The sequence below is a fragment of the Eschrichtius robustus genome, chromosome 12 (genome assembly GCF_028021215.1).
Source record: "Eschrichtius robustus isolate mEscRob2 chromosome 12, mEscRob2.pri, whole genome shotgun sequence".
Taxonomy (NCBI): domain Eukaryota; kingdom Metazoa; phylum Chordata; class Mammalia; order Artiodactyla; family Eschrichtiidae; genus Eschrichtius; species Eschrichtius robustus.
The window spans coordinates 33,825,270-33,851,417 of NC_090835.1; the positions used below are offsets into that span (position 1 = coordinate 33,825,270).

Consider the following 26,148-nt stretch of genomic DNA (forward strand, 5'->3'; position numbering starts at 1 on the left):
GGGTCAAACAGACAGGTTGAGTCCTGTCTCTGCCACTTCCTGGCTGGGTGACCCTAAGCAAATCTCTCAACCTCCCTGTGCTTTAAGGCTGTTGGGAGCATGACCTTTAAGTAAAATGCTTAACACAATGTCTAGCACATGGTAGGCTCCCAGGAACCATTACCTATGTTAATAGTGGTGTGTGACCATAACTGCCTGTATTCTCCAATGCCACGAAGAATTATAATGAGTACTAGTCCTCGATTAAGCAAAACCTAACTCATCAGAGCTTGTGTTGAACCAGAACCTGGCTCATCATGGCTGTCCAGTAACCCTACCCTCATTTTGTGAGCACTTTAGATTTAGGAAAATGGCAAATTAAAAGGAAACAACTCGGTGTCAGGGATTTATGCCAATTCCTATAGTATATTTTTTTGTCAGTGCTGATCTAGCCCAATCTCCTGACTTTCCGGAGACGATAACTGCAGAGTAGCTCTGAACAGCTGACATTCACTGAGAAGGAACTACATGCCAAGCATTGTGCTAAACACTGTGAAAACATTTTCTCATTGAATTGTCACAACAGCCCAGTGAGGTAGGTACTGTTAGTAACTGTCTTACAGAGGGGGAAACCGAGGTTTAGTGAGGCTAAGTTATCCGTCCCTACAGTTATTAAATAGAGGCACCAGATTTCAATCCTTACGCCGACTCCAGAGCCCTGTTCTAACCCAGAGTCATCCAACAGAAAATAATGCAAGCCATGTGTGCAATTTTAAATCCGCTAGCAGCTATATTTTTTAAAAAGTTAAAAAGAAGCAGGAGAAATTAATTTCAATGATATATTTTCTTTAATGCAATATATCCAAAATATTATCATTTCAACATAGTCAATTTAGAAGTTCTTAATGAGATATCTTATAAGCTTTTTCTATTTTCATGCTGAGGCTTTGACATTCAGTTTATAGTTTGCACTTACAGCCCATCTGAATTTGGACGAGCCACATTTCAAGTGCTCAACAGCCGCATGTGGTCCGTGACCACTGTACTGGGCGTGTGTAACTCTCACCCCTGTACCGTCATGCCTGAGTCACTGAAGGCTGTGTCATCCAGGTTTACCAGACTGTATTTACCGAGGAAGAAACTCAGTAAATTTTCCATTTTTAACAAAGATAACAAAAAAGGTATAGCAGGAGTTTAACATGTTAATTTTTACATTCCCAGTTTGCTAAACAATTAATTTATCCTCAAAGAATAGCTCTTTCCTAGAACATCCTGCTGGCTGAGCTTTTACTTTGTCGTATTTAATATGTATATTTATACAAGTTGGTATAAATAAAAAACCATTAAATGAATGACTGAATGAATATATTCACTACCATGGAAAAGGAGGATCTCTTAGGCAGGGAAGATACGTAAGTACCATATGGGCAAGAACCTTATCTAATTTTTGCCCATCTCTGTAGCCCTGCCTGTAGGAAAGTGCCAGGCACGCAGGAGACTTGCAAGAAGTATTTTTTGTGGAGCAAATTGATGAATCCACATGGAGAAATTAGTTACTTCAAATTTTATTCCTAATGGGCATAGGGAATCTAAGTCCCTTCTTTCTCTCCCCTGAGTATTTGGATTTTAAGGCTCAAAGTAATGAATTTAATTTATTTAAACCATTTATGTTTCCAAATGAAATGGCATCAGAGAGACCACAGAAATCAAGAGTCTACTTTTTTTTGCTGTTTGTTTGTTTTGTTTAGGTCGCACTGCGTGGCTTGTGGGATCTTAGTTCCCCCGACCAGGGGCTGAACCCTCGCCCTCGGCAGTGAAAGTGTGGAGTCCTAACCATTGGTCCGCCGGGGAGTTCCCGAGAGTCTACTTTTAAAAGACAGTTGTTGACTTCCTCGCTGATAGTCCCCAAATATGTCAAAGGCAGATGTCCTGTAGATGTTGGCATAGGTCACAGGCTGCACCATCCATCACTCAGCCTCAGAGTATTTCGTCTCTGAGAAGAAACCCTCACACACTCTTTTCCTGGCCTGGACCTCACTGCTTATCCTCAAAGTGCTCCCGAGACCCTCTCCTGACTCACATATGGATTCTCCTCCCCCTCCACACCATTCATACATTAGTGCTCAACGCCCCCATGGCTTCTTCCTGGTCTGACAAGATATTCTGTCTCAAGAGAACCTGAGGATGGTCTCAGATCAAATCTCCTTTAGTTTCGAGGGGGCTGGTCCAAACCCCAGCAAGGAACAGGTATCTGCCATTTAACCCTAAACCTGAATTTGCCTTTTTAACTTAAATATTAATTTCCCTAAGACAACCAAACACGGTTGTATTGTCAGAACTCTTTGAACTGCAAGTGCTAAAACCCAGTTCAAACTGATTTCACAAAAGAAAGGTAAGGAGGTTAAGGTGGCCCTCAGGCACGGCTGGATCCAAGGGCTTCAACAAGGTCAGAAGGCCAGTGTCCCAGTTTTGTTCTCCATTTCTGGGTTCTGCTTACTTCTATATTGCCTTCATTTTCAACACTCCTTATGTCTTGGGATGCTTCCCAACCCCTTACCCAGAAACCACATTTATAGCCAACCAGGGCTCTTGATCTGCAGGATTCATCTTTAGCCTGGCTGTGTGCGCTGGGGCAAGTTGCTTCACTGCTCCGAACTTAGGTTCCCCGTCTGTAACATCAGGATAATAACAGCCTTCAGGTCAGGCTTCATATTATGGACATAAAATGCTTAGCACAGACCTGAGTGAGTGTTTTAAGACAGAAGTGGGGGGAAATTCTATTTTCTGTGCGGTAGGTAGTCACGATTGTAGAAAAGAGACTGTTTACAAGTTCTCCCAACCTCCAACCAGTCTCATTCTACAGAGGACAGTGTGCATCTGTTCTCTGAGCCTCCTGTAAGACTTCAGTGCTTGGGAGCCCTGGCAATGACATGGATGTAGAGGGTTTGTCTTCTGATGGTGACCCATTGGGTCAGAGTAAACCCCTCTCTCTTGCTGGACCCCCTTGGGACTTGTAGCGTGGCCAGCCAGCACGAGGAGGGATCCCCAATGTTGAACTTGGTCCTTAAGAGGTCACAGACCCAGTGTCCTCACCCAAGCAGCAGTAACAACCAGGATATGTTAACAAACACATCTGGGGGGCTTCCCTCTCAGCCATACGTTTGAGATTTTATTCTAGAGCCCGTTCTGGTCTAGGGCCTAGTATAAGTGCTCAGTAATTACCTGTTGACTAAAATGAACAAACCAACATGATAACATGACCTGGCACATACAATACTAATGTGATGAATGTATGAATGAATGAATGCATCATAAAGCTTGTTAAATGAATAGTTGATGATCTACAGTAGATGAGCCATAAATATTGGCTGAATGAGCAAAGAATGAATGAATGAATGAATGAATGAATGAATGGCCTGTCAGTCATGTCCACGGCTACTACTTTCCATATGTGTTAAGCTGATCTTTGATTTATTTTCTGTAGCTATAATTCAGTCCCAACAAACTGACACTCTAAATTTATGACTTGTTTTTATTTCCTGTTGTTGAATTTTGAAATAGATGATGCCATCACATGGATTGAATTCCGTTTTCAAATAGAAAGAGGTATTTTTCAAACATCCTTGAATTGAGCATGCAGAATGAGGGAGGCGTGGTGCTTACGTACTCCCTAATCTCTGTTATGACATGTCTGCATGACTGAGAGTATCATGCTCCTGGGTTGAGGAAAGGAGGGTTGTCCACAAATGACACATGAGTGGAGCCATCATGTTCCTGTGTATACTCGGTAGATATATGTACGGGCTGGAATAGGTAAATTTAATCCTTTGCCATTATTCATTTCACTTTCCTGAATTCTGTACTATTTCTAAGGAGTAACTGCTTTTCTTCTGGGTTAAGTAGAAATCTTTGCTTAAGTCAAAACCACTTACTTTAAATACATTCAGAGACATCAGGATCTTTTGCCCTAGGAGTGTTTCTCATGTTTTTCAAAGTCAATGAATTGTCACTTGACCTTAATGGACACTTATAGATCACTGAATTAAGGATTAAACTAAGTGGAGAAAAGAAGCTTTTATCCAAAATTCTCTGATTTATTGAGACAGATTTGGGAAGTCATAACAGTGTCACTTAATTGAGCGTTGATGATTATAGTGCCAATGTATACAAAATTAAAAGGACTTGGGATTTAATTCTGCTATTTGGAATTATTTGTGGTCCCTTTTAAGGAGGTCGAGAATATTTGCACAGAAGAGAAAAATCTTGTGAGAGTCACTCCAGTTAAAATTCAGTAAGATGTGCAATTGCTATTGTAAGTCAGAACGTTCTTGAAAAGTTAAAAAAAAAAAGTGCCTCAGCTTCCTAGATATTTTGTGCACAGGTTCGTATCAGGAATTCCAAATAAATGACTAAATGGTGAAATGCTGTCCTTTTCATTTAGATACGTTACTATTATATATCTCTCTTGCTGAAAAATTTTCTCCATCATTGGTTTGAAGTTAAAAATTGTGTCACATAGCTGAAAATAACAAGAAGAGATGTTCATATTCTTATGTAGTCTTGAGATGCCAGGATGCACTTTTCTTCTTAAGGCAAAATCCATTTTTAACACTCGTCCTCCAGGTAGGCTTTCCAGGTGGTCATGAAAGGCAACTTGTTCATTGCTTCTTATCTGGAAAGGATAGATTTGATCTATATTGGAATCTTCTTAGAACCGAATCTGCGCATTATCCAGCCCCTTTCTAATGAGATTGTGTTCTTCTGCCAACCAGTTTCATCGCATGCCTAAGTCGGAAATTTTGGAAACATATTACACTTTTCTAGATTTTTCTTCCAGAGAAAGGAACTTAGCTGAAGAATTTGAAAACCTTTTCTTACATACCCAGAAGTTTGTCCGGGTAATGGGTTGTTTGGGAACAAAAGTAATTACCCAGTGTAACCAAATCAGATTTGCAAATCCTAATACACAGATTTAGGCACGTGATATTGAAATTTGTGACCAGTAAATAAATAAGACAAAATAAAATTCCAACATTTTCTGCTGTCTCTCAGGAGAGACTAATAAATGGACTTGGGTTCCCCTGCAAATAGTTAACCTATGTTCTCCTAAACCCAGCATCTAGAGGCCCAGTGGCCCACATACAATATGGAATGGGCAACAAGAGTGACCATGCCAGCTGCCTTTTAAAAGAAAACGCCAGTTAAGAAAAGAATCGCCTTTCCGAAGAAATAGTACGGCAAAAGGAGGAGTAATGGAATACCATCTTCCTTCAGAAGAAAACTATTTCTCTTATCAGACTCCTTCCACTTAAGGTAAGCCTTGTGTGGGAGAGACCAGGGGGAAAAGTGGGGGCACATTTGGGGAACCAGGGAGACATTAAAAAATAGTTTTGCCTTTATTTGTAGGTGAAGTATCTATAAAGTATACTGGTTAAGCTCCTGATATTTAGAGTCAGATTACCAAGGTTCAAACCCTTGCTTAGCAGTTATGTGGCTATGGGCATGACCATTCATTCATTCATTCATTCATTCATTCATTCTGAGCGTTTCCTCTGGGCTGGTCACTGGAGGTTACAGCTCTGAACAAGATAGATGAGACCCCTGCCCTCCTGGAGCTTACATTCTAGTGAGGGGAAACAGAAAACAAAGAAATATGCATGCCGATGTAATGAGATCATTTTAGAACAGGATGGAAGAAGAAAGTCATTCAGAGAACCACTGGCAGGGGGCAGCAGGAGCTCCCTTAGGTTAGGATATATACATTGAGGTGGTGACCTGAATGAAGTGAGGGTGCCCAGGTGGGAGGAACAGCTTTCCAGGCACAGGGAACAGCAAGCGCAAAGGATGCATTACGATGTGGCTGCCAGGCAGGTCAACTTGTTTAGACTTTACCTGGTAAAGCAGGGAGTCCGTGCAAGACTTTGAGCAGGGGAGTGATATGATCTGAGCTGCACTGGGGAGAGCGAGCCCTCATGTCCTCATCTCTCGCGTCAGGGATAACACAGGAGGAGCACCAGGCCAGGCCTTTTCAGAGAACAGGGTGTTCAGAGGGCATTGTCCAGACAAGGTCAGAATTCAAGGTGAGTTGCTGAGTGTGGATGCTTTGATTGCTGACGGTGCTGGTGGAATGAGGGCAGGGAAGTCATGGCTTCGTGGCACGGCAGTGAGTGAAACAAGGACAAATCTTTGACAGATCCATCCAACTGAACTGGACTTGAATCACACTTTCCTGGTGTGGCTTATTCTGGTGGTTTTTGTGTTTGGGGCTTAGTGGAGTGAATCAGAAGCTTTCAGGAAAAGACTCTTTCCACTAAGGTAAGCCTCATGTGGGAGAGGCCAAGGGGAAAAGTGTGGGCACATTTGGGGAATCAGGGAGATACCTTTAGAAAAGTGGTTTTCTCTTTATTTATAGGTAAAGTATGGTGGTTAAGCCTCTGTTATTTAGAGTCAGATTACCAGGGCTCAAACTCTTGGGTTTGAATACTAGAACAGCTTGGGTTTATAGAAATTGTGACCTCTTTGAACCTTTTTTTTTTCTCCATATCGTGCAGATAATAACAGGATCTACCCCATGAAGTAGTAAGGATGAAACAAATCAATGAATTTAAAGAGTTCAGACAGGAGCTGGTATCTGGCACATAATAAGAGCTCAATAAATGTTGCCAGCAATCATTACTATTATTCATTACTCATTATTATCTCAGCACTTATCAGCCTCATCCTTATTGAATTCTACCGTGCAGACCCAGCGGATCATGTATAATTGCCTACCATATTTCTCTCCTCTTCCCACACCTCCGCCCCTACCCTCCTCAGGCAACTCATTTGTCTCAGGATTTTCCCCAGAGACCCAGAGACAGATATTCCTCATGTTGAAATCACTACAGCAGTCTTCTCCATGGGCAGAGGCTGGACTGAGGCCTTTTGTACATTATCTCAATTGTTGGAACATCCTTAATATGTTCCATTTTACAGGTGAGGAGATTGGGGCTCAGAAGGGAAAGTGACCCCTGTAGGGTTACTTGGTCAGCAAGAGGCAGAGTGGAGATTCAGACTTAGGTCTGTTTGACCTCGATGTCCCTTAAAACTCAAAAAAACAAAGCATCCATTCATACCCCCCCCCACCCCCCCCCCCACACACAAAAAAAGCACCATTGACTATAAAAATAAAGAGGGCTCTAAGTTAGGAGAGCACCGTGATTAAGCCAGTGCTAGGAGAGCCTGAGGTTCTCAAAGAGACTCCTTGAGTCTGCCCAGTGTCCAAAATTGTCCTCTAACCTCAAAGGAGCCTCTGTCCCTTCCTCCCCCCTCAGGCCGGTGGCCAGTGGCAACACAATGTGATGGTATTACTTTGACTGTGGCCATGCGGTGGTGAGGAAGCCCTGACCCCCTTCCGGCCTCTTTGTCCTGTTTAGTGCTCCATCTGTGGGCCCCTTGCCGGCAGCCCGGCTGGTCTTGACTCTGAGGTGGAGGAGTAAACATCTTGGAAATCTTTATTAGTTTATTTCAGAAGATGGAGCCTGTTTGTCCCTGGGGCCCTTCCCTCTTTTATGGCCTCCAGCCCTTCTTGACAAACTCTAGTGACCGGAGAGAAAACCGCTTTCTACAGCGGATCATTAAAACACCACCATAAACCTAGGGCCGTAAAATATTATTTGCTGGGCATAAAAGGGGGGTAGATTTTCCCAGAATGACAACCCAGGCCCTGCTTTCTCCCACTGAGAAAGGCGGCACAGGGATGCGATCGTTCATAAATTCCTTATCTTGCACTCTGTTTTGTGAAATAACCCTGTTGGGAGAGCAGCCAAAAATATTGATTTATTTGTTCCACAGACTCAAAAGCATTTTTAATGAGTGGAGTATGGCGATGCCTTGCCAGTGTGTCTGCAGATGACTCAATCTGTGTGCACACACCCAAACGCACACACGGTTTGCAAAGGGAAACCATGGAGTTCCACAAATTGGAGGTAGGTTAAACAAGAATATTTGAAGGTGGAGGTGAAGAGGCATCCATTTCCCTCCTTCCAACTGTCTGCTCCTCTCCCAGCCCGATTAACCAGCACCCATGGTGGGACTGGTTCTTACAACTGAGCCCGACTTTCCAGAGCAGAACCTGATGGAAGGTTCTCAGTGGATTTCACAGTTGGTTTCCCTTGACATTTTCCCCTGGAAAGAATTCCTTCATCCATTCATGCATTCATTTGGTCATTCAACAAATACTACTACTGAGCGCTTATCAAGTGCCAGGCACTGTTCTGAGCACTGGAGTTACAGCCATGAAAAACACTGTCACAGAGATTATTGCATCCTCGTGGGGTATAATCTCAGCACACCCAATATTAATTTCATCAGATAAAATTCACAATCCTTTATCCGAACTCCTTGGGGATAGATTGGTTTGTTGGAAATTTTGGAATTTTTTTTGAAAGATAAAATGGGGCCTATGATTATTTAGTTTGCAGATAGCCCCAGTGAGGCCTGGGGAAGTGCCTGGTAACCCAACACCGTTCATATTTCATCTGTGAAGAGTATGAACATTCACTCCAACTGGGATAAATTAAGACTATAAATGATCTTGTCACGGGAGGTACAGCTTTGCCACCAAAGGAGCTTAAAAACCTGTTTTCAGAGCTGCTTTTTGTAGAGTAGCAGGTATTGAGTGCCCAGTGCGTGCCTGACCCCTGCTAAGTTCTCCAGAAGCATCACTGTTCATTCTCACTGCACCCCTGATTTTCAAGGTCATCTGTTTCATTTTCACTGCTCTCCTACCAGGTAGGTCGTCATATTTCTGTTTTTCTTTGTTGTGTGGCGAGGTCATTGTATTTCTCTGGTTTTTGTTTGTTTGTATTGTAACAAAATCAATATTTTTGTTGTCACATGTGTGTGTTTAAGAGGATTCTGGGAGGCTAAATGACTTGTCTAAGGTTTCACAGCTGGAAGGAGGCAGATTTGGGACTGGAACTCCAGACTGCAGAGTTTACACTCAACCATAACCTAGCACCAGTTCCCACTAGAGGAAAGACAGCAAAGCAGGAAATAAAACTCTTGGGGCTATGTCTACACACACTAACAAAGGCAATTAGAGAGAAGCAGGCAATTATTCAGATAATTCAGAATATAACTTCTTCTTTTTTTTTTTTTTGAAGGTTTGTGGTTAGGTAGCTAGTGTTTCTGGAGCAAATTCTCAGAATAGGATCTTATAAGCATCCACCTCCAGCACTCAGGTGCCCCCCACGTGGGGGGCTTCAGCTCGGCACCCTTTGGGAACTCTTCTTATTCAGCTTACTTCCTGACACTTATCAGAGCCTCCGTGGGTGAACTGGGTCTGAAGCCATGCTGCGGGGCATTGCTGGGGTGCCAGCCCAGGAGGAGAGTGTGTTCCCCACCACCGGGAGAATCCGGGCTGCAGCCACTGGGCCAAAGAGCTGGAGGGAGGGAACTGCGGAGGGACACTGCCCAGGGGCAGTTCACCAGGAGGGGACCCTTCTTTGTTTAGACCCTCCTTCCCATGGGCAGATCTAAGGCTAGATTAGAAATTGGAAAATAGCCACTATGTGGTCAAGGCCTAGAGAATGTGAAGGGAGAGGGGATTCAGGTGAATGGGAGATGTCCCAAAGGGATCTTTGATAAAGTTGGGTTCCCCCTTCTTAAGTCTGCATGCGCCCCTGGTGAAAGAAATCGTCCCCGGAGGAAGCCAGGGCTTCTCTTGCAGTTTGGGGGAAGCCCACACTGCCATTTTGGTGTGCCCAGCAAAGGCCAGGACCCTGGAGGGGTACAGGCAGCTGGGACAAGTAAGGGTCAGGAAGGGACTTGCAAAGGGTGGGGCAGCGTCGCCCTGGGGTGGTCAGCCAGAGATGGGAGTGGGGGATGGAAAGAACAAAACGGCCACTGCCCCAAGTACCCAGGCTAAGGGTTTTGTGCTTTAAGGTCAAGGGCATGCCAGATGTATGGCAGAAATTGAATCCAGTGTGTGTGTGTGTGTGTGTGTGTGTGTGTGTGTGTGTATGTCTTCCACCGTGGGTTGAGGATGGGGAGGGCTGAGAACAAGAACTGCACTCCAATGTGAACCACTGTTTGTGGGTGGCGCCCCTGGCGTGCGGGAGGTAGGGGTCACACGTCCACCAACCCCGCCCAGTCGGGGTCCCCCAAACCACAGGTGTCTGGAAGTGCCTGGAAGTTGCAGTGCCCTGCGGAACCTGGTTTTGCCGAACTTCGCAGCCTTTTCACCTGAGGGGACCAGCCAAGATCCAACCCGGCAGGATCACGGGTCGCTTCTGGACGCGTTGGGTCGCAGCCGGATGCTCAATCGCGCACCCCAGTACCCAAATCTACTACACTGGGGGCGGTGCAGGATGTGTGCGCCTACACGCTTCTCCAGCCCCCGGGCTTAGGGACCCTCCCCCAAGGGTAAGAATGGGAAGGGGGTCCTCCTAGAGATTCTGTGTCATGGCGACAGCCCCCCATGCAGCACCAGTGCGAGCGGCCTTGGACAGGTGAGCCAAGGGGTCCAGGCTGAAGTTGGGGTTCAGCTTCCATTGGGTAGGCGGTTTTGGAAGGAGAGCAGAGGGCCGGGCGGCGGTCAGGCAGCGGCTGCGGAGTGGACCTCTCTCTCTCAGCAGATGCCTGGGGGATGGGGAGCCAAAAGCAGGGGGCTCGAGCAGGGAGTGTATCCCACCCCCCCTGCACCCCAGCTCGTGGTACGGCTTTAAAATCCTGCAGAGTTTGTCATAGGTCGGCCTCAGCACGCATGCGCAAAGGCAAAGTTGAGTTTTTTTCTGTCTCCCCTCCCCTCCCCCCCCTTTCCAGCAGTCTTTGGTTCTGCAACTTAAAAAAAAAAAATTTTTTTTTTTTTTTTTTTTTTTGCTCTGAGAACACCAGGGGAAAGAGGAGTCCGGAGAGAGTGAGGGAGAGAGGGAGGCAGTTGGCCAGGAGGGCCGGGGGGTGGGTGGGGGGGACGTGGTCCCTGCGGTCGGTCAGTCTGTCTGTGGGGCGCAGGATCGCGTGGAAGGCTGCTGCAAGCTCCGAGGCGCCGCCTCCGCCGCCCGGAGTCCGGTTCCGTGCGGCCGCTGCCGAGCGAGCTCCTCCCGCCGCCGCCGTGCCCCGACCGCCCGCCGCCCGCCTGCTCACTCTCCCGCCCCTCCGGCCCCGGCGCCAAACGAGGAGGTGGGGAGCCACGCCGGCCATGGACCGCCGGAGCTGAACAGCCGCCGCGGAGTCCCTCGCCCTCGCCCCTCTCTAGCCCCACGGCCGCGGTGCCCGCGCGCCTCTTCGCCCTGGAAAGGCGGGGAAAAGAGGGGGATTAACCAGAAGAGGGAAAGAAGGGGGTTGGGAGGGGGGAGCCAGTGTCTCCCCTGGGGCAGTCGCGCATCGTCCCCGAACCCACTGGAGGCAGAACTTTAGGGGACAACTTTTACCCAGTTTGCTCCCCCTTTTTGCCAAACCCTAAAATGAAAGCACAAAAGTTGGCGCCGACTCTTGCAGCTCGGATGGCGACTTGTGCGTTTTCAGCGGCATCTCCCGGAGAAAAACCCATGCGCGCCTGATTGTTCTGTGGCCCCCAAGCTGCAGTGCGTGTGGGTGTGTGTGTGTTTGGGTGTGTGTCTGTGTGTGTACACAGACGTCCACACACTCATTCGCGGCCGCAGGATCAGCGCCTGGAAGCAGACGTTTCGGCCACAGACTTGGAGAGGAGGAGCTGGAGATCAGGAGGCGTGAGCCGCCGGGAGTCTGCAGAATCCGTGGTGTGAATGAACTGGGGGCACCTGGGCGCACGGATCGCCTCCCCCACCCCCCGCCCCGGGCCAGAGTTGAGTTGTGGGGCATTTTTTTCACCCTCTTGTGAAGAATTTTTTTTTTATTTGTTGTAAAGTCTTTTGCACAATCACGCCCACATTTGGGGTTGGAAAGCCCTAATTACTGCCGTCGCTGATGGACGTTGGAGAGGGAGCGCCTCGCCGCGGAACAGTCGCCTGCGCGCCCTCGCCGGACCCGCGGCTCCCTTGTTGCGCGCCGGCCGGGCCCTGTTCCTGCTGCCGGCAGGCGGACTTCGGCGCCCCTCGGTTCACGGACGCATCCCAGCGCTGCTCCGGCTCAGGCACCCAGACTCGGACCCCAGTGACCGCTTGGGCTCCAATTCCCTGAGCCTGCCCGACGCGTCCTGGAGGAGCACGCAGCTCTGCGCCGGATCGTCCCTCCAGGCTTAACCCGGCCGCTCCGCTCAGATTCTTCGGCTGCCCTCGCTCTTGCGGTGACTTCCTCCCCGCGCCCCCTCCCCCTAGCAATGAAGGTAGGTGTTCTGTGCTCCGCCGACGCTCGCCACTTTTTTTTCTTTTGGAAGTTAACTAAATATCCCGCCCCCCCTCCACCTATTCCTATTCCTCCCCCCATTTCTCCTACTGCCTGGAGACGCTAGAACTCCCGCGTAGCTGGCAGGGACCCCTACCCTTTCCCTGCCGCGCTACCCCCCCCCCCTCACCGCCCCGCGCACTGCCTCGGCCTCCCAGGAGACCTAGTCCTACCAAACGTTCTGCAAACTTTTTAGACTTTGGAGAAAAAGTGGGGAAGAGACAAGACAGAAACAGCGGTTCACGGATGAGTTTTCTTTTGCCCTGAGAAACGCGAGTGTAATTTACTCTGTATATTTCAGTAACAGGATAATGATTCAATTCAACAAATATTTACCAAGCGCGGGCACCGAGAAGGTGTGTAGCCAGGGCTCAGAAAGGGGAAGGGGACTCCTTGGCTGAGAGACCGTGAAGCTGGTCTAGGGGCCGACTGTGCCGAGCAGTGCACCTCTCGCCCTCTGCAGCCAGAGGCCAGGTTGCAAGTTCAACGCAGCCGGGGACCCAAGCGCTGCAGGCCCTGTGCCTTTAAGAGTGCCTGGCAGGGGGCCAGCGTGCACCCTGGCTCAGGGAACGGGGTCGCGTTATTAGCATTATTAGTTGCCACTGGGTGAGCTCCGCGGTTTGCAGCAGTGATGGGGGCGGGGAGGGCTGGCAGTGGTGCCTCTAATCCTGTCCGCTGGGAGAGCGCGGAATCTGCCTTGTCCTTTAGAAACATTTGGGCCTCCGCGTCGGGAGAGCGGGCGGGGGGCAGTTTGTGAACTCTTGTTTGTTTTAATTGTCAGTTGTATGTTAAAGCCGAGTCACACACTCCCGAGGGTCACCGAGAGTTCACTTCTACAGAAAGTTAACATTTCTTCCTGCAGTATAACTTGCTATTTTCCGAACAACTTTTCCTCTCTGTCCTCCAAGCTTCGATCCTTATTTTCATTTTTCTTGATCTCTCCCCTTTTCAGTTTTCTAGAAAATAAGCTTGGAATTGTAATTAAGATGTTTCCTAAAGCAAACAAGGCCCCCACCAAAAAAAAACAAACAAACAAACCCGTTTTAAAACCCCCAAACTTGGAGACCCTGTGGCCTTGTTTTACTTTCCAATCGCAGCCTGGCATCGGGGCCCCTTCTCCTCTCTCGTCTTTCTTTAAATGGACAGCTTACTGTTTGGAAGTAACTTGGAGCCAGCGGTGGGATCGCACCTCTTCAACCCCTGCCCTCCCGCCAACGTTCAAGGCTGCTCCAGCCAGATGCGGAGATTTTGTTTCTAGACAGCCTCTGCCAGGGGAGTTCCGAGGGGCCAAAGCTGAAAGAAAGCGCGCAAGCGATGGGAGGCAGTGGAAATTGTGTGTCCGAGTGTGTGGATCTGTGCCCTGCGTGTTTTGGGGCGGAGTAGAAGGTCAGTTGTTCTCGGGTCTTGGATATACTAGCCTTACTTAGCCAGGCCCGTCTCCACAAAGGAAGACCCTACCCAGGAGGCCCAGCCAAAGAGTCCCTTGCTTTTCCCTCCGCTCGGCGGAGCTCCCCGGTGCACAAGGGGTTAGCGTGGTGCGCCAGAGCTCAGCTAGTCCTGAAGCCTTTTTCTTCCTCGCTGTGTGGTACCGGCTGCCCCCTGTTGGCTGCCTTGAGGTAGGACGTCTTGGAGTCTCTGTTCCTTGGGCAGGCGGGCAGCTGCTTGCCTCTTCCTCCCACCTCTGGCTCTGCAAGCACATCCCTTCAGATCACCAGGTCCCACTCTCCCAGGAGGGCCCCTCGGAGGCCCCCAGAGGCCAAGCTGCACTGCGCGGCTGCGTTAATAAGGAAGGGGCCAAGGGTCCGACCAGCAAATGGGGCTCGGGCAAGTGGAAGAGGGATTGGTACCCCTTCTCCAGGGCATAGCAAGGAACAGGAGCGTCACCCTAGGAAGTCTCCGGTCTGGCCTTGGCGCTCTCACCAGTTTTCCCTGTGGTCGAGGACAAGTGGTGCTTTCTCTCCCTCTCGGCCTCAGTTTCTTGTCTATTAAAAAGTGGAGTTGAAACTGCCTCTGAAGAGTGGGGGTTGAAGTGTTCTTTAATTTTCTTTCTCCTTCTGCCAACAAACAGCTCTTCTGGACAGAGTTGAGAGCCTGTGCCTAGAGAGAGCTAGACATCTTGTGTGGGAAGGTGGAAGTGGCATCTGTGTGTGTGTGTGAGAGAGAGAGAGACAGAGAGAGTTGTCTTGCAGTCTGGAGAGCCTTGTCCGGGGATGGATGAGGTGAGGCAGGGAACAGAACTAGACTTGGCCACCGTTCTTCCCTTGGATATGCCCTGTTACCGGACCTGGTGTCGGTTCTGAGTCAGGGCAATCAGAGGCTGCACACCTTCCTTGCACTGATTTGGGCTCAAGGAGCTCCCTCCTCCACCTCCTCTCTCCGTTCCACACGACCCCCCCCCCCCAGCACTCAGCGCTGTGGACACATCCCGAGGCACCCTTGGCGGAGCTCTGGCTCCTTGTCTGCTCCCCCAAAGCGGACCTCCTTTCAGCCCATCATCCCCTCCTGCTTCTCTCGGCGGCGTTCCCCTGGGCAGGACGCCCCAATTTTGTGGCTGCCACTGAGTTTTTCTCCTGCAATTTTCTCCGTCTCTTTCCTTGCTTTCGGGAGAGATCGCAGGTGGGGGGGAAACAAAATTTATCTCCCACTAAGAGCTGGGATTCTTGGGGTTTCCTGTACTTTTCGCCACCTCGAGCCCAGGTCAATCTCATTTCTTCCTCCCAGTTTCTCCCTCATCATTTCCGCTCCCAGAGACTGGGGGTGGGGGCTGAGGGTGGAGGTGGCAGGGGATGCCCAGATCAAGTGAGGTAGCGCCGTTGGCCGAGGGTCCAGAATCTTCGCCCTCCCTCCGGGGAATTTCGTTTTAGGGGCCGCCGGCCTTGGACTTGGGTGCCGCGCGAGTTTGCGCGTGCGTTCCGAAGCTTTCTGGCTGCCCCAAACGTCCTCTAAACTAGTGTGACGGATTCCTCTCTCTCTCTCTGTCTCTCTCTCTTTCTCTCTCTCTCTCTCTCTCTCTCTCTCTTTGTCGCCCTCATCACTCCCGGCCTGCACGCCAATTGATAAAGAAGGGTTAGGGACACTTTTAATCCAGTGCGAAGGCTTTGGAGGAGAGACAGAATAAGCGACTCTGCGTGGATCTGTTCTGAGGCTGGAAACAAGGGCGTGCGAACGAACGCCCTACCCCCACCTCACCCCTCCCTTGTGCTTGAACCTCTCAAATGCCCGCAACCCCATTACTCGTCGCACACTAGGAACAGATTCCAAGGATCCTTACAAAGTCAGTTTCCTTGGGTCCTGAAATTGTTCAAAAACTTTTAGTCCGTTCTTTGGTAAACTCAGCATCTGCCCAGAACTTTTGTTTTACCCTCGATGTTACAGTCTCCGGAGAGGTCTTATTTCGTACTCTTTTCGGATCAGATCTCTTGGTAAACAGGCAGGGACGTTCACCCTACAGAGTAGATGTATTAGTGAGTTTGCTGTGGGTTCCTTCAGTCTTTCAAACTTGTGGGGCCTTTTCCGGGTTGCGCAGGGATTGGAGCGGGAAGAGGGCCAAGGTGTTTCCGGCCAAGCGCGCGGGGTTAAGTGGAGACGCGACTCGCGGGGCTCTCCTGCCGGATCCCCTTTGGGACACCTCTGGCCTACCCCCAGCCTGGAGCTTAGAGACCCGAGTCGCAGAAACCAAATGGCCCGCTCCCAGTTGGCCCCCATTCTGTGAACGAGTGGACTCGCCCCAGGGTCGTCGGGCCGAGAGTGGGTTCGGTTTGTGTGGCTTCGCCTCTAACAAAGAGATCCGCAGTAATCCGCCGAATCTGTTATCAATTTCTCCACTGCCCGCGCCCCGCCCCACGCGCCCCGCCCGTCGGGAAGCTCGGAAAGTGTGCGCGGCCCGCAGCGATCTCTGCCGCCGCCTCGGAAGCACGTCGGAGCGTGTGTGTCTGTGGACGAGTGAGTGTGTGAATGTGCGTGAGTGTGTGTATGAATGTGTGCGCGCGGTCCTGGCCGCCGCTGGGGAGAGGAGACTTCGCAGCCTGGACCGCGCGCGAAGGCAGCCCTCGCAACCAACCCCCTCCCCTGGAGGAAACTTGACACTTCGGGCGGGGGTGGGGAGGAAGACGGAGCCTTCTCTCTGCTGGGCTGGGGAAACCCCAGGTTTCTGTTCTCCGGGATGCTCCCCGGGCTTTGCGGCGTTTTAGGGACGAGTGGGACACAGGCGCGGAGCCCCGGGTAGCGGGCACTGGGACCACATAAGCATTTCCTCTCGAGGAGCCCCAAGGAGTCTGGGCCAAAAGGCCGGCTGGCAGGGAAAAGCTGTGGCGCGCTCCCGAGCCCCTTCCCGTTTCCACGGCTGCCTAGGTTCCCTCAATCTCTTTTCCGGCGCAGGTTCCAGGCCAGGCCCTTCTGCCGCCTGGAGGAGGCTCACCTTCCCTTTTCCGAGGAAGGGGCTCCCTCGGGGGTTGCGGGTGGCGCAGCGCGGCCGGGTTACTCTTATCAGAGATGGAAAAGGGGATTTTGGAAACCCGCTCCTCCCACCCGCACCCGCCACCGCCTCGCTCCGCCGCCGCCTGCAGGTGGAGAAGTCACCAGTGGGGAGGACGGCAGCGGAAGCTTCCAAGGCCGCCCCCTGCCCCCGAAATTCTTCACAACGCGAACCTTCGCCGCCAAGGGCCCCGGCGCCCTGGAATCCAGGGACTCAAATGAGGCGCGGGAGCATCTCTGGCCCCGCCGGCGGAGGCTCACTCGCACCGGCTCTGGCCTCGCCTTGCACCCTCACCTTTCGGGACTGACCCAACGAAGTCTGAATTGGGCTGGAGGGTGGGGTAGCGGTGTTCCAGGACCGGGATCACGGTGTCGCGATAGAGAGATGGTCAACTCCAGACCAGGACCAAAGGAAACTGGAGTCCCCCTTGGCTTCCTTTCCCCTTTCTCCGTGGCGGCTGCCAGGAGTGGAGATGGGAGGGGGGCGGTAGGGGGAGTGAGAAAATCAATGTGGGGGAGGGTTGCGGGGAGGGCCGAGAAGGGATCCCATCTCTCGGGACAGCGGGACCCAGACCTCCTACTTTCCTCTGGGGTATATCCCTTCTCTGGGGTACACTGAGTCCAAGGAGGAGGCCGAAGGCAGGGGAGAGGGCATTGTTTTCCGGTTTCCTTGGCTGGGAGAGCAGCTCGCTCCCCGCCTTATCCCCTGTGCCCCCCCATCTCCTTCTCCCCACTCCAGTCTGGCTGAAGAGCGTTCTAAGGAAACCCAGGCTGCCCTTCCCCCTCTGGAAGTGGCTGGCCGCAAAGCGGGCCGTAAACTGATTATGAAACAGACGATGTTAATTCGGAGCCGCATTTCCCAGCTGGGCACTCGCGCGCGCGCGCGCTGCTCCCGGGGGCCTCGCCCCCCACCCCTTGCCCTTCCCCACCGCGTGCTGCCCCCACCCCCCACCCCTGCGCCGGCCACTCCGCCTCCTCCGCAGCCGCCGGCGGCGCGCTCCTCTCGCCTTTGCGCTCCTCTCGCCCATGGAATTAATTCCGGCTCCACTTGTTGCTCTGCCCAGGTCGGGGAGCGGACGAGGGTGGCAGCGGGTTCCTGAGTGAATTCCCGAGGAGGGACTCAGCGCAGCGCGAACTAGAGGGGAGCGAGGGGGTGCGCGGGACGCGAGCAAGCAGGAAGGAGGCAGCGCCTGGCACCGGGGTTTTGACTCAACAGCATTGAGACATGTTTGTAATCGCTGGCGTGCCCCGCGCGCAGGATCCCAGCGAAATCAGATTTCCTGGTGAGGTTGCGTGGGTGGATTAATTTGGAAAAAGAAACTGCCTATATCTTGCCATCAAAAAACTCACGGAGGAGAAGCGCAGTCAATCATCAACAGTAAACTTAAGAGACCCCGGATGCTTCCGTTGTTTAAACTTGTATGCTTGAAAATTATCTGAGAGGCAATAAACATCTGCTCCTTTCTTCCCTCTCCAGAAGTCGATTGGAATATTAAGCCCAGGAGTTGCTTTGGGGACGGCTGGAAGGGCAATGTCTTCCAAGTTCTTCCTAATGGCTTTGGCCATATTTATCTCCTTCGCCCAGGTCGTAATAGAAGGCAATTCTTGGTGGTAAGTTTTTCTATGTGCATACTCTTTTATTTAAAGATTCGTTTGTATAATGCTGCAATATTTAAAGCTGAGTCGTGAGTTTGGGTGCATTTATCTAATACATATATATATATATATCTTATATAGGTATATATATACATATATATATATGTATCTTTAAATCAAAATTTTCTTTTAATTTGCTAATACTTTGAAGCTTATCTTTAGCTCCATAGGGAATCAGAACCTATAAATTCAGACCTTTTTCTATGAGGTCCTTCAGAGGTATGCTTGAAGTACATCATGTAAAAAAGGGAAACCGAAATTCACTTCTCTAATAATTGTAAGCCTATCATCTATAAAATTTACTTTTTGCCACCTCTAGGTAGTAAAAGTGAGTTCCAACGTTTATTTTCTGTCAGTCACTTGAGGTTATTAACCTTCAGGGTCTGAGGTAGGCAGAGTTCTAGGAAGGCAGCTAAACTCCAAGTGGGTTAGTATTTGGGGCTTGAAATTTGATCAATAGGAGGTTAACTTGAAGTAGTCAAATGTCCCTAAACGAGGGTTTCTTGCCGGTAGGGGCCTTGAAGATAGACTGCAGTATATCCAGGGGATTATTTTTGACGGCGTTCTGGATATTTTTTCACTGTAAATGAACAGCATTTTTCTGACTGTCAAACACGACTTCTGTTCACTGGATACCCTGTCTTGGGTCCTTCACAATCACATAAGGAGCCTTTTTAAAATGTCCGGAACGGGCTGAATTTTTCTTCGGTAGGACAAGTATTCTTCAGTACACTTGTCCTACTGTTCTTCCGTCATCAGTCAACAGGAACTGCTATCTATCTCCTACCCGTGTCTAATTGTGTCTACTTTCGGCATTCATACATTTTCAAGGCAGATCGGTCCAATTTGTGAGGCAAAGTGAGTCATTTTCTTTAATGTCAGAGGCCCGTACCCCAAACTGCCATTTCCGCCTTCTCTGGTGTGGATTTCAGAATTTTGTGAAATTCTGGTTCAGGTATATGGCAGCGAGGGGCAAGGAAGGGAGTGAAAACTCTGAGGAGCCAGATGGCGGGACGGGGACTACACAATACCTCTGTTTTCTGAGTGGAGTTTAAACAGAGGAGTTTTATGAAGCCCTTCTCATACTTTGTCATGAGGACAAGCAGGAGAGAAAAAGCATCTGTGTGCTTAAAACTATGTATTGCTGACAAGTTTTCAGGGGGCCCACCTTGACAGTTAACGTAAATCTTGAATGCACATCTCCCCCCCCCCCACCTTTTTTAGGTCGCTAGGTATGAATAACCCTGTTCAGATGTCAGAAGTATATATCATAGGAGCACAGCCTCTGTGCAGCCAACTGGCAGGACTTTCTCAAGGACAGAAGAAACTATGCCACTTGTATCAGGACCACATGCAGTACATCGGAGAGGGCGCGAAGACAGGCATCAAAGAATGCCAGTATCAGTTCCGACACCGGAGGTGGAACTGCAGCACCGTGGATAACACCTCAGTCTTCGGCAGGGTCATGCAGATAGGTAGGAAACCATTTAATGTATTTTTAAATATATAGAAACTTTTCTCCTAGGAGAAGTCTTTAGTGTTACTTACAAGCTTGATATGGAGGGAATCTTCCAGCAGGGTGGTGGCTTGGGAATTTTGTCATTATGGCTGTGTGCATGCCTGTCCCCGCATCTAATTATAAGTTTTGGACTTCTTGACCCAAATCAGGAGATGGGGGAGGGCATCAAAGACACCTTCATTTTTCTGAACACTTAATTTTTCTAAAAAGCATTTTGTTTAAAATAGTAGTAGCAGAACACTTATTTTGGTCTCTCAAAAGATGAGGAGGAAAACTGAGTCATTTTTGTCCTTTTAAAGTGGCCCAAGCATCAAACTAAAAACTGTCATCTTTCAGAATGCTGGATGTGTTGGAAGTAAACAAGGTTTTAATTTTCCTAATATAGATATATCCTAAGGCTATCAAGATATGTATGTTTGTTAAAGGCTTTATTTTTAGTCCCAGAAAGAAGTTTAATCAGATGTGATCCAATTTACATTTTCGATGTTGGCCATTGATATAAAGGCACGTGCTTCAGATCTCAGCCTAGAAACTTTTAAAAGTTTTAACGTATGGCTCACGGTCCAATTCTTTATTTTTAAATGTGTTGTTGAACTTGTTGTTATTCCATTCAGGGAGGAGGTGGCATTAAAACTGGGCTAAAGGCGAAGAATTTGGCAAATCAGTTTGCCTCTGGTTTGGTTGAATAGCATAGGCTACAGTCTGACAGATGTGGTCCTGTCTGTGTTTTCTAGTGAATATTTTCGGTCTCTTTTTACTTTTATGCAAACAAGCCTGTATAATTAATATGACTGCAGTGACTCCTAAAATAAGAAGCAATTTATCAAAGCAATTAACTATTTATACTGACTGAAGATAAAAAGTTGGCTTAATGTCCATCATGGACGGATAAAATGCTTTTTTAAAAACCCTGAAAAGTGCATTCATTGAGAACAAAAAAGAGTTGTCAGTGGATGTTTGAGCCAAGCAGCTTCATAAACTAAAATAATACAGGGCTGGAAGCTGTTCCTCTAATTGAATGGGAAAATGCTCTGCAGCCTCAGCCTGCAGAGTTTCATAGGGCTTTGTCCTTCCTGTTAATGATTAAAATGTGCTAATGTATGTACTGGGATCTGAATCTAGGAGTTAAGCTTCAGGAACACAGAAGTTTTCCCCTGAATATGGGCTGCCTTATGTAGTTAACTGGCAGTGTAGTGAAGATTGAATTCTGCTGCATTTTGATATTGTGAGTGACCCAAAACCTTTTTTTTTTTTTTTTTGCTATATCAGAATGGTGACCTGTCAGCTTTCCCCCGTCACCTTTGCTTTATATGTTCCCCCTATCTATCTGCCTTCCTCTCAAACTAAACTATGGGAGCGGCTTTTCACATGTATATGAGTTAGTGAAAATCATACACCTCCGATGGCAACAAGGAAGGAAAACAGCAATTGGAACTGTTTTTCTGTGTAGTCACTGGAACACAGCTTTGATTTAAGATCCTCTTCCTACGTAGCCTGTTTTGGGCCAAAATGTTCAGAATAAGCTATCATTTGCTAAGTGGATTTGAGTTCTGCTGAAGATTTATTTAAAATGTGGTCCAAGATTCAAAGAGCCTGCTTCCTCAGGGAACAAGCAGAACCCTTGGTACAAGGGCCTGTATTTAATTGTCCCCGTAAGTAGACTCTCTGGTCCTCAGATGTGTGGCACTGTCTGGGTTGATGCGAACTGGGTGGGAGTGGAACCTCGTGACGGCTGTAGAGGAGGGAGACCTCCTAGATCCTATCATCAAGTCACCGAGGCCCTGGGAGGACCTTGCCCAAGGATCCTCAGGTGTCCGAGGTCTCAGAGCAGAAAGCTGCTGCTGGGTGGCTTTCGGGTGAACACAGACAGAGCCTTTTTAAAAAAAAAAGAGAGAGAGATGGAGAGAAGAAAAATCAGAATAGATTTTTATGGAAGAGGAACATGGACCCCACGCCAATAGTGGAAAAGTTACTTAGCTTTCACTTTTCTATTTAAGGGTATGTTGGAAGAGAATGAGCTAAGGGAAAATTTAAAACACCTTTGATGCTAAGTGTGGGTGCCCCACTCCAGAGCACTTAGTACAGCAGGGACGTGGAGGCCACTTCTTGTCCCTGAGAATCTGACCCTGTGATGGGGCCAGTGTCTGACTCAGGCTGCCACCTCCAACCCCTTACCTCCTTTCTCAAGGCCAGCCCAGGCGCTGTACACCATTGCCTCATGAAGGGCCCACTCTTCATTTTGGAAACTTTCTCGTTTTTTCATCATGCTAGCCTTTCCTTCCAGCTTTTGTCTCTGTCTCGTCTTTGTTCCCATGCTGTGAAAAGATGTATAAGAAAGGCGCCATTTTTAAGGAGGGTGAGAATAAGAGTAGATGTAGATTTCACAGGGAGGGAGCTGTAACTGGACCAGCAGTGTGCCATCCAGCATGACTGTATCCACAGGCTTTAGCCAAAGAGCACTTTGCAAGCTGACATTTCCCTGCAATGACCAGTTAGCTTAGAGATTTCTACCAGGTTTGTATTCTGGAGCAAAAAAGGATATGTTCAAGATAGACTTATGAAAATAGCAGCAGCATTGTGTTTTATGTAAAAGCCCTTTTGTGCTCCATATATACAGGAGAGTGGTTTATTTTCCTCTGTCTCCAGAGGATTGTTTCTCTCTCTTCCTCAAACTACCTCTTTATTCTACAAGTCTCCCATCCAGGGACAAGCATTTTCTATATTATCAGCGTTCATCCTCAAATCACTCCCTAGAATCTGTCTGCTCTCCTCATTTCTCTCCACTCCCTTGATGTTCTCTGCCTTGCTAATTCAAGCTAGGTAGATGTAACACCCCACCGCCCCCCCAACAGGAACTTTCTGGATCCTCCTGCCAACCACCTGTACAGTCCTCAAGTTATTCATTTTTTAAAATGTGGGACGGAAGGTCTGGTAAATCAGAACCATCACTATTCCTGGAAGGGAGATCACAAATGGCTGTGGATTGAAGTGTGGAGCACAAGTCCAAGAAAAGGGCAGCCTGTGGGATGCTTGCATTGGCAGAGCCGTCCTCCTGCAGGATGGGCTTCTGCTTGGGGCTGAGTCTTGTTGTCAGCTGTTCTTGTGCCGTCCCCCATTGTCCACCCCCCCAAAAAAAAAGATTGTTAGCAAGCTCTTTAAGTATAGGAGCAACCGTTTCCTGTAAAGAGATTCCAGTGCCAGAAGGGGCCCTTTTTTCCCTAGGCATCTAGTTCAATACCCTTAATTTTATAGTTGAGGAAAATAAGGACCCCCTCATCTTGCCCGCCCCCCAGGCCCAGCTTCAGCTGGCCAGCTGTTCATCCTTTCTCTCATAGGACAATCCTTTGATTAAGTGACTTCTTGTTACATGTAGAAATGTCTCCACATACAAGTGGAGATGAAGGTAGTCTACGGTTACCTCTTTTTTTCTCCTGACAAATAGGGCTCCTATAGAACCGTTTGACAGGGAGGTACTCTTTACAAGTTTTAGGGAAGGAGAGAACTTTTTTCCTCTAGGCCTATATATTCTTTACAAGTTTGGGGAAGAAGAACCTTTTTATTTTTTTTTTCCTCCTTTTTGCTATTATCCTAACACTTGGAGTCAGAGGCTGCTGGGGAGTTGCAGAAGTGACATTAAGGAACCGCAGGCTGTTCTAAAAGTAGACACTCACCTACTTGAGAAGTATCAGGCCCGTCAGCTTGGGGTTTGAGAAGAGGCGAGTTTCATTTAAAACTCTCTAGGAACCAGTTTAGAAATGTCCTCTGGGAAAGTCAGGAGCCTTGTTGTGAGACAGGCTTGGTGCAGCACATGGAGGATGGGGAAGCCGGGTTTCAGCCACCGACGCCACAGGGACCGGCGAGGGACTGCTGCAGGGGCTCTAAGCCTTGCAGCCCCCATGCTCCTGCCCTGGAGGTAACTCAGAATGAAAATAATACCAAACATTAAAATAAGTAAGGAAGTCTACCCCGATTCTGCATTTTCCCTCAGTGACTTCTTTCTTGGGCATTTTGGAAAGTGAGACGTTTGGAGTATTTTCATAAGAGGTGCAGAGAAAAATCAGTCCAGCACTGCTTAGAATCCTGCCTTGGGCTCTGAAGTGTCAGAGCAGAGGTACCAGGGATGTTACTCCTTTGTCATGTGTCGCTTCTACGTGTGTGGGGGGAACGTGTGCCGCCTTCCCCCTCCGGGGGGGTCCGGGGGCTCGGCGGCGTGCCAGCCGGCCGGGGCTGCGGAGCGGGGGCGCCCACTGACCCGTCCTCGCCCGCAGGCAGCCGCGAGACGGCCTTCACGTACGCGGTGAGCGCCGCGGGGGTGGTCAACGCCATGAGCCGCGCCTGCCGCGAGGGCGAGCTGTCCACCTGCGGCTGCAGCCGCGCCGCGCGCCCCAAGGACCTGCCACGGGACTGGCTGTGGGGCGGCTGCGGCGACAACATCGACTACGGCTACCGCTTCGCCAAGGAGTTCGTGGACGCGCGCGAGCGGGAGCGCATCCACGCCAAGGGCTCGTACGAGAGCGCGCGCATCCTCATGAACCTGCACAACAACGAGGCCGGCCGCAGGGTGAGCATGCCGCCGCCGCGCCCCTCCTGGGGGTGGGCGCTGCTGTGTCCAGTCTCCGTCTCTCGCTCTGTCTCTGCGTCTGGGTCTCCCTCTCTTCCCCTCTCCGTCCTAGCTTTTCCGGTCTCCCCCCGCCTCTCCCTGCTGGTCTCTTTCCACTTCCCCCACACCCCCTTCCCAAGCAGCTACACACAGGCCTCCCTGAAGAGGGGTGGACACCCCAGAAAGGCCTCCTGGAGGGGAAGCATCCCGCTTTGGCCCCCTCCAGCCAAGGTGCTCCTGCCCTGGCCTGAGAAACAGCTTTCTCTACCTTTTTAATTAGTCCCCAGTGCAGCTGGCCAGCCCAGCTCAGAAATAAAAATGTTCCTAACGTTCGCTGCCCTCCGCCCGGGATCAAGTTTGTGGTTGGGCATAAATGGAGGACAGGGAGTTATATATGCGAGTAGATGCCCACCTGACAAGGCCCTCACCCCAGCTTCCAGGGTTACTTACCTTCCCCTCTGCTTTTTTCGTACCCCTCCTTGTGTCATTAGATACCAGGCCTGATGGTTTGAGGGTTTTCCAGAAACACCTGTTATAGGAAAATGGGGAGTATTTTTTGGCAGAGTGGAGTTTTATACATCTGAACATCAGGTGCATCAAGGTGGCTATGGAGAGGTGAGACCCATTCAGGAGTGTGCAGAAAGGAGCTCTAGAGAGGAGAGAGCCACTCAGGAGTGTCCAGAGAGTAGCTCTAGAGAGGAGAGAGCCACTCAGGAGTGTGCAGAGAGGAGTTCTGGAGAGGAGAGAGCCACTCAGGCGTGTGCAGAGAGGAGATCAAGAGAGGAGAAAGCCACTCAGGAGTATCCATAGAGTAGCTCTAGAGAGGAGAGAGCCACTCAGGAGTGTCCAGAGAGGAGCTACGGTGAGGAGAGAGCCACTCAGGAGTGTCCAGAGAGGAGCTCTGGAGAGAAGAGAGCCACTCAGGAGTGTCCAGAGAGGAGCTACGGTGAGGAGAGAGCTACTCGGGACTGTCCAGGGAGGACATCTTGAAAGGGGAGAGCCACTCAGAAGTGTCTAGAGAGGAGCTCTGGAGAGGACAGAGCCACTCAGTATTGTCTAGAGAGGAGATCAAGAGAGGGGAGAGCCACTCAGGAGTGTCCAGAGAGGAGCTCTGGAGAGGAGAGAGCTACTCAGGAGTGTCCAGAGAGTTCTGGAGAGGAGAGAGCTACTCAGGAGTGTGCAGAGAGGAGCTCTGGAGAGGAGAGAGTCACTCAGGACTGTCCAGAGAGGAGTTCTGGAGAGGACAGAGCCACTCAGGAGTGTGCAGAGAGGAGCTCTGGAGAGGAGAGAGCCACTCAGGAGTGTCCAGAGAGGAGCTCTGGAGAGGAGAGAGCCACTCAGGAGTGTCTAATGAGGAGCTCTGGAGAGGAGAGAGTCACTCAGGAGTGTGCAGAGAGGAGCTCTGGAGAGGAGAGAGCCACTCAGGAGTGTCTAGAGAGGAGCTCTGGAGAGGAGAGAGCCACACAGGAGTGTCCAGAGAGATCTGCAGAGGGGTGAGCCACTCAGGAGTGTGCAGAGAGGAGTTCTGGAGAGGACAGAGCCACTCAGGAGTGTCCAGATAGGAGTTCTGGAGAGG

General features: G+C 49.7%; 2 protein-coding genes across 10 annotated transcripts in view; both read left to right on the plus strand.

The window, feature by feature from the left end:
* Nucleotides 1-7,897, plus strand: part of ERC2 (ELKS/RAB6-interacting/CAST family member 2) — a 973,185-nt gene extending 965,288 nt beyond the window's left edge. For all 3 annotated transcript variants that reach the window (XM_068559352.1, XM_068559351.1, XM_068559353.1), the window contains 4 exons: nucleotides 5,096-5,292; nucleotides 5,974-6,059; nucleotides 6,173-6,294; nucleotides 7,813-7,897. The gene's annotated coding sequence lies outside the window, so the exon portion shown is untranslated. The remainder of the gene's footprint in view (nucleotides 1-5,095; nucleotides 5,293-5,973; nucleotides 6,060-6,172; nucleotides 6,295-7,812) is intronic.
* WNT5A (Wnt family member 5A) overlaps nucleotides 6,849-26,148 on the plus strand; it is a 50,490-nt gene continuing 31,190 nt past the window's right edge. Inside the window, exons 1-5 of one of the 7 annotated variants that reach the window (XM_068559363.1) lie at nucleotides 6,849-6,954; nucleotides 7,813-7,946; nucleotides 18,275-18,408; nucleotides 19,678-19,928; nucleotides 24,241-24,533. In XM_068559363.1, coding sequence (XP_068415464.1) covers nucleotides 6,849-6,954; nucleotides 7,813-7,946; nucleotides 18,275-18,408; nucleotides 19,678-19,928; nucleotides 24,241-24,533 — 918 coding nt within the window. The other 6 variants (XM_068559364.1, XM_068559368.1, XM_068559367.1 and 3 more) reach the window with 6 other exon arrangements.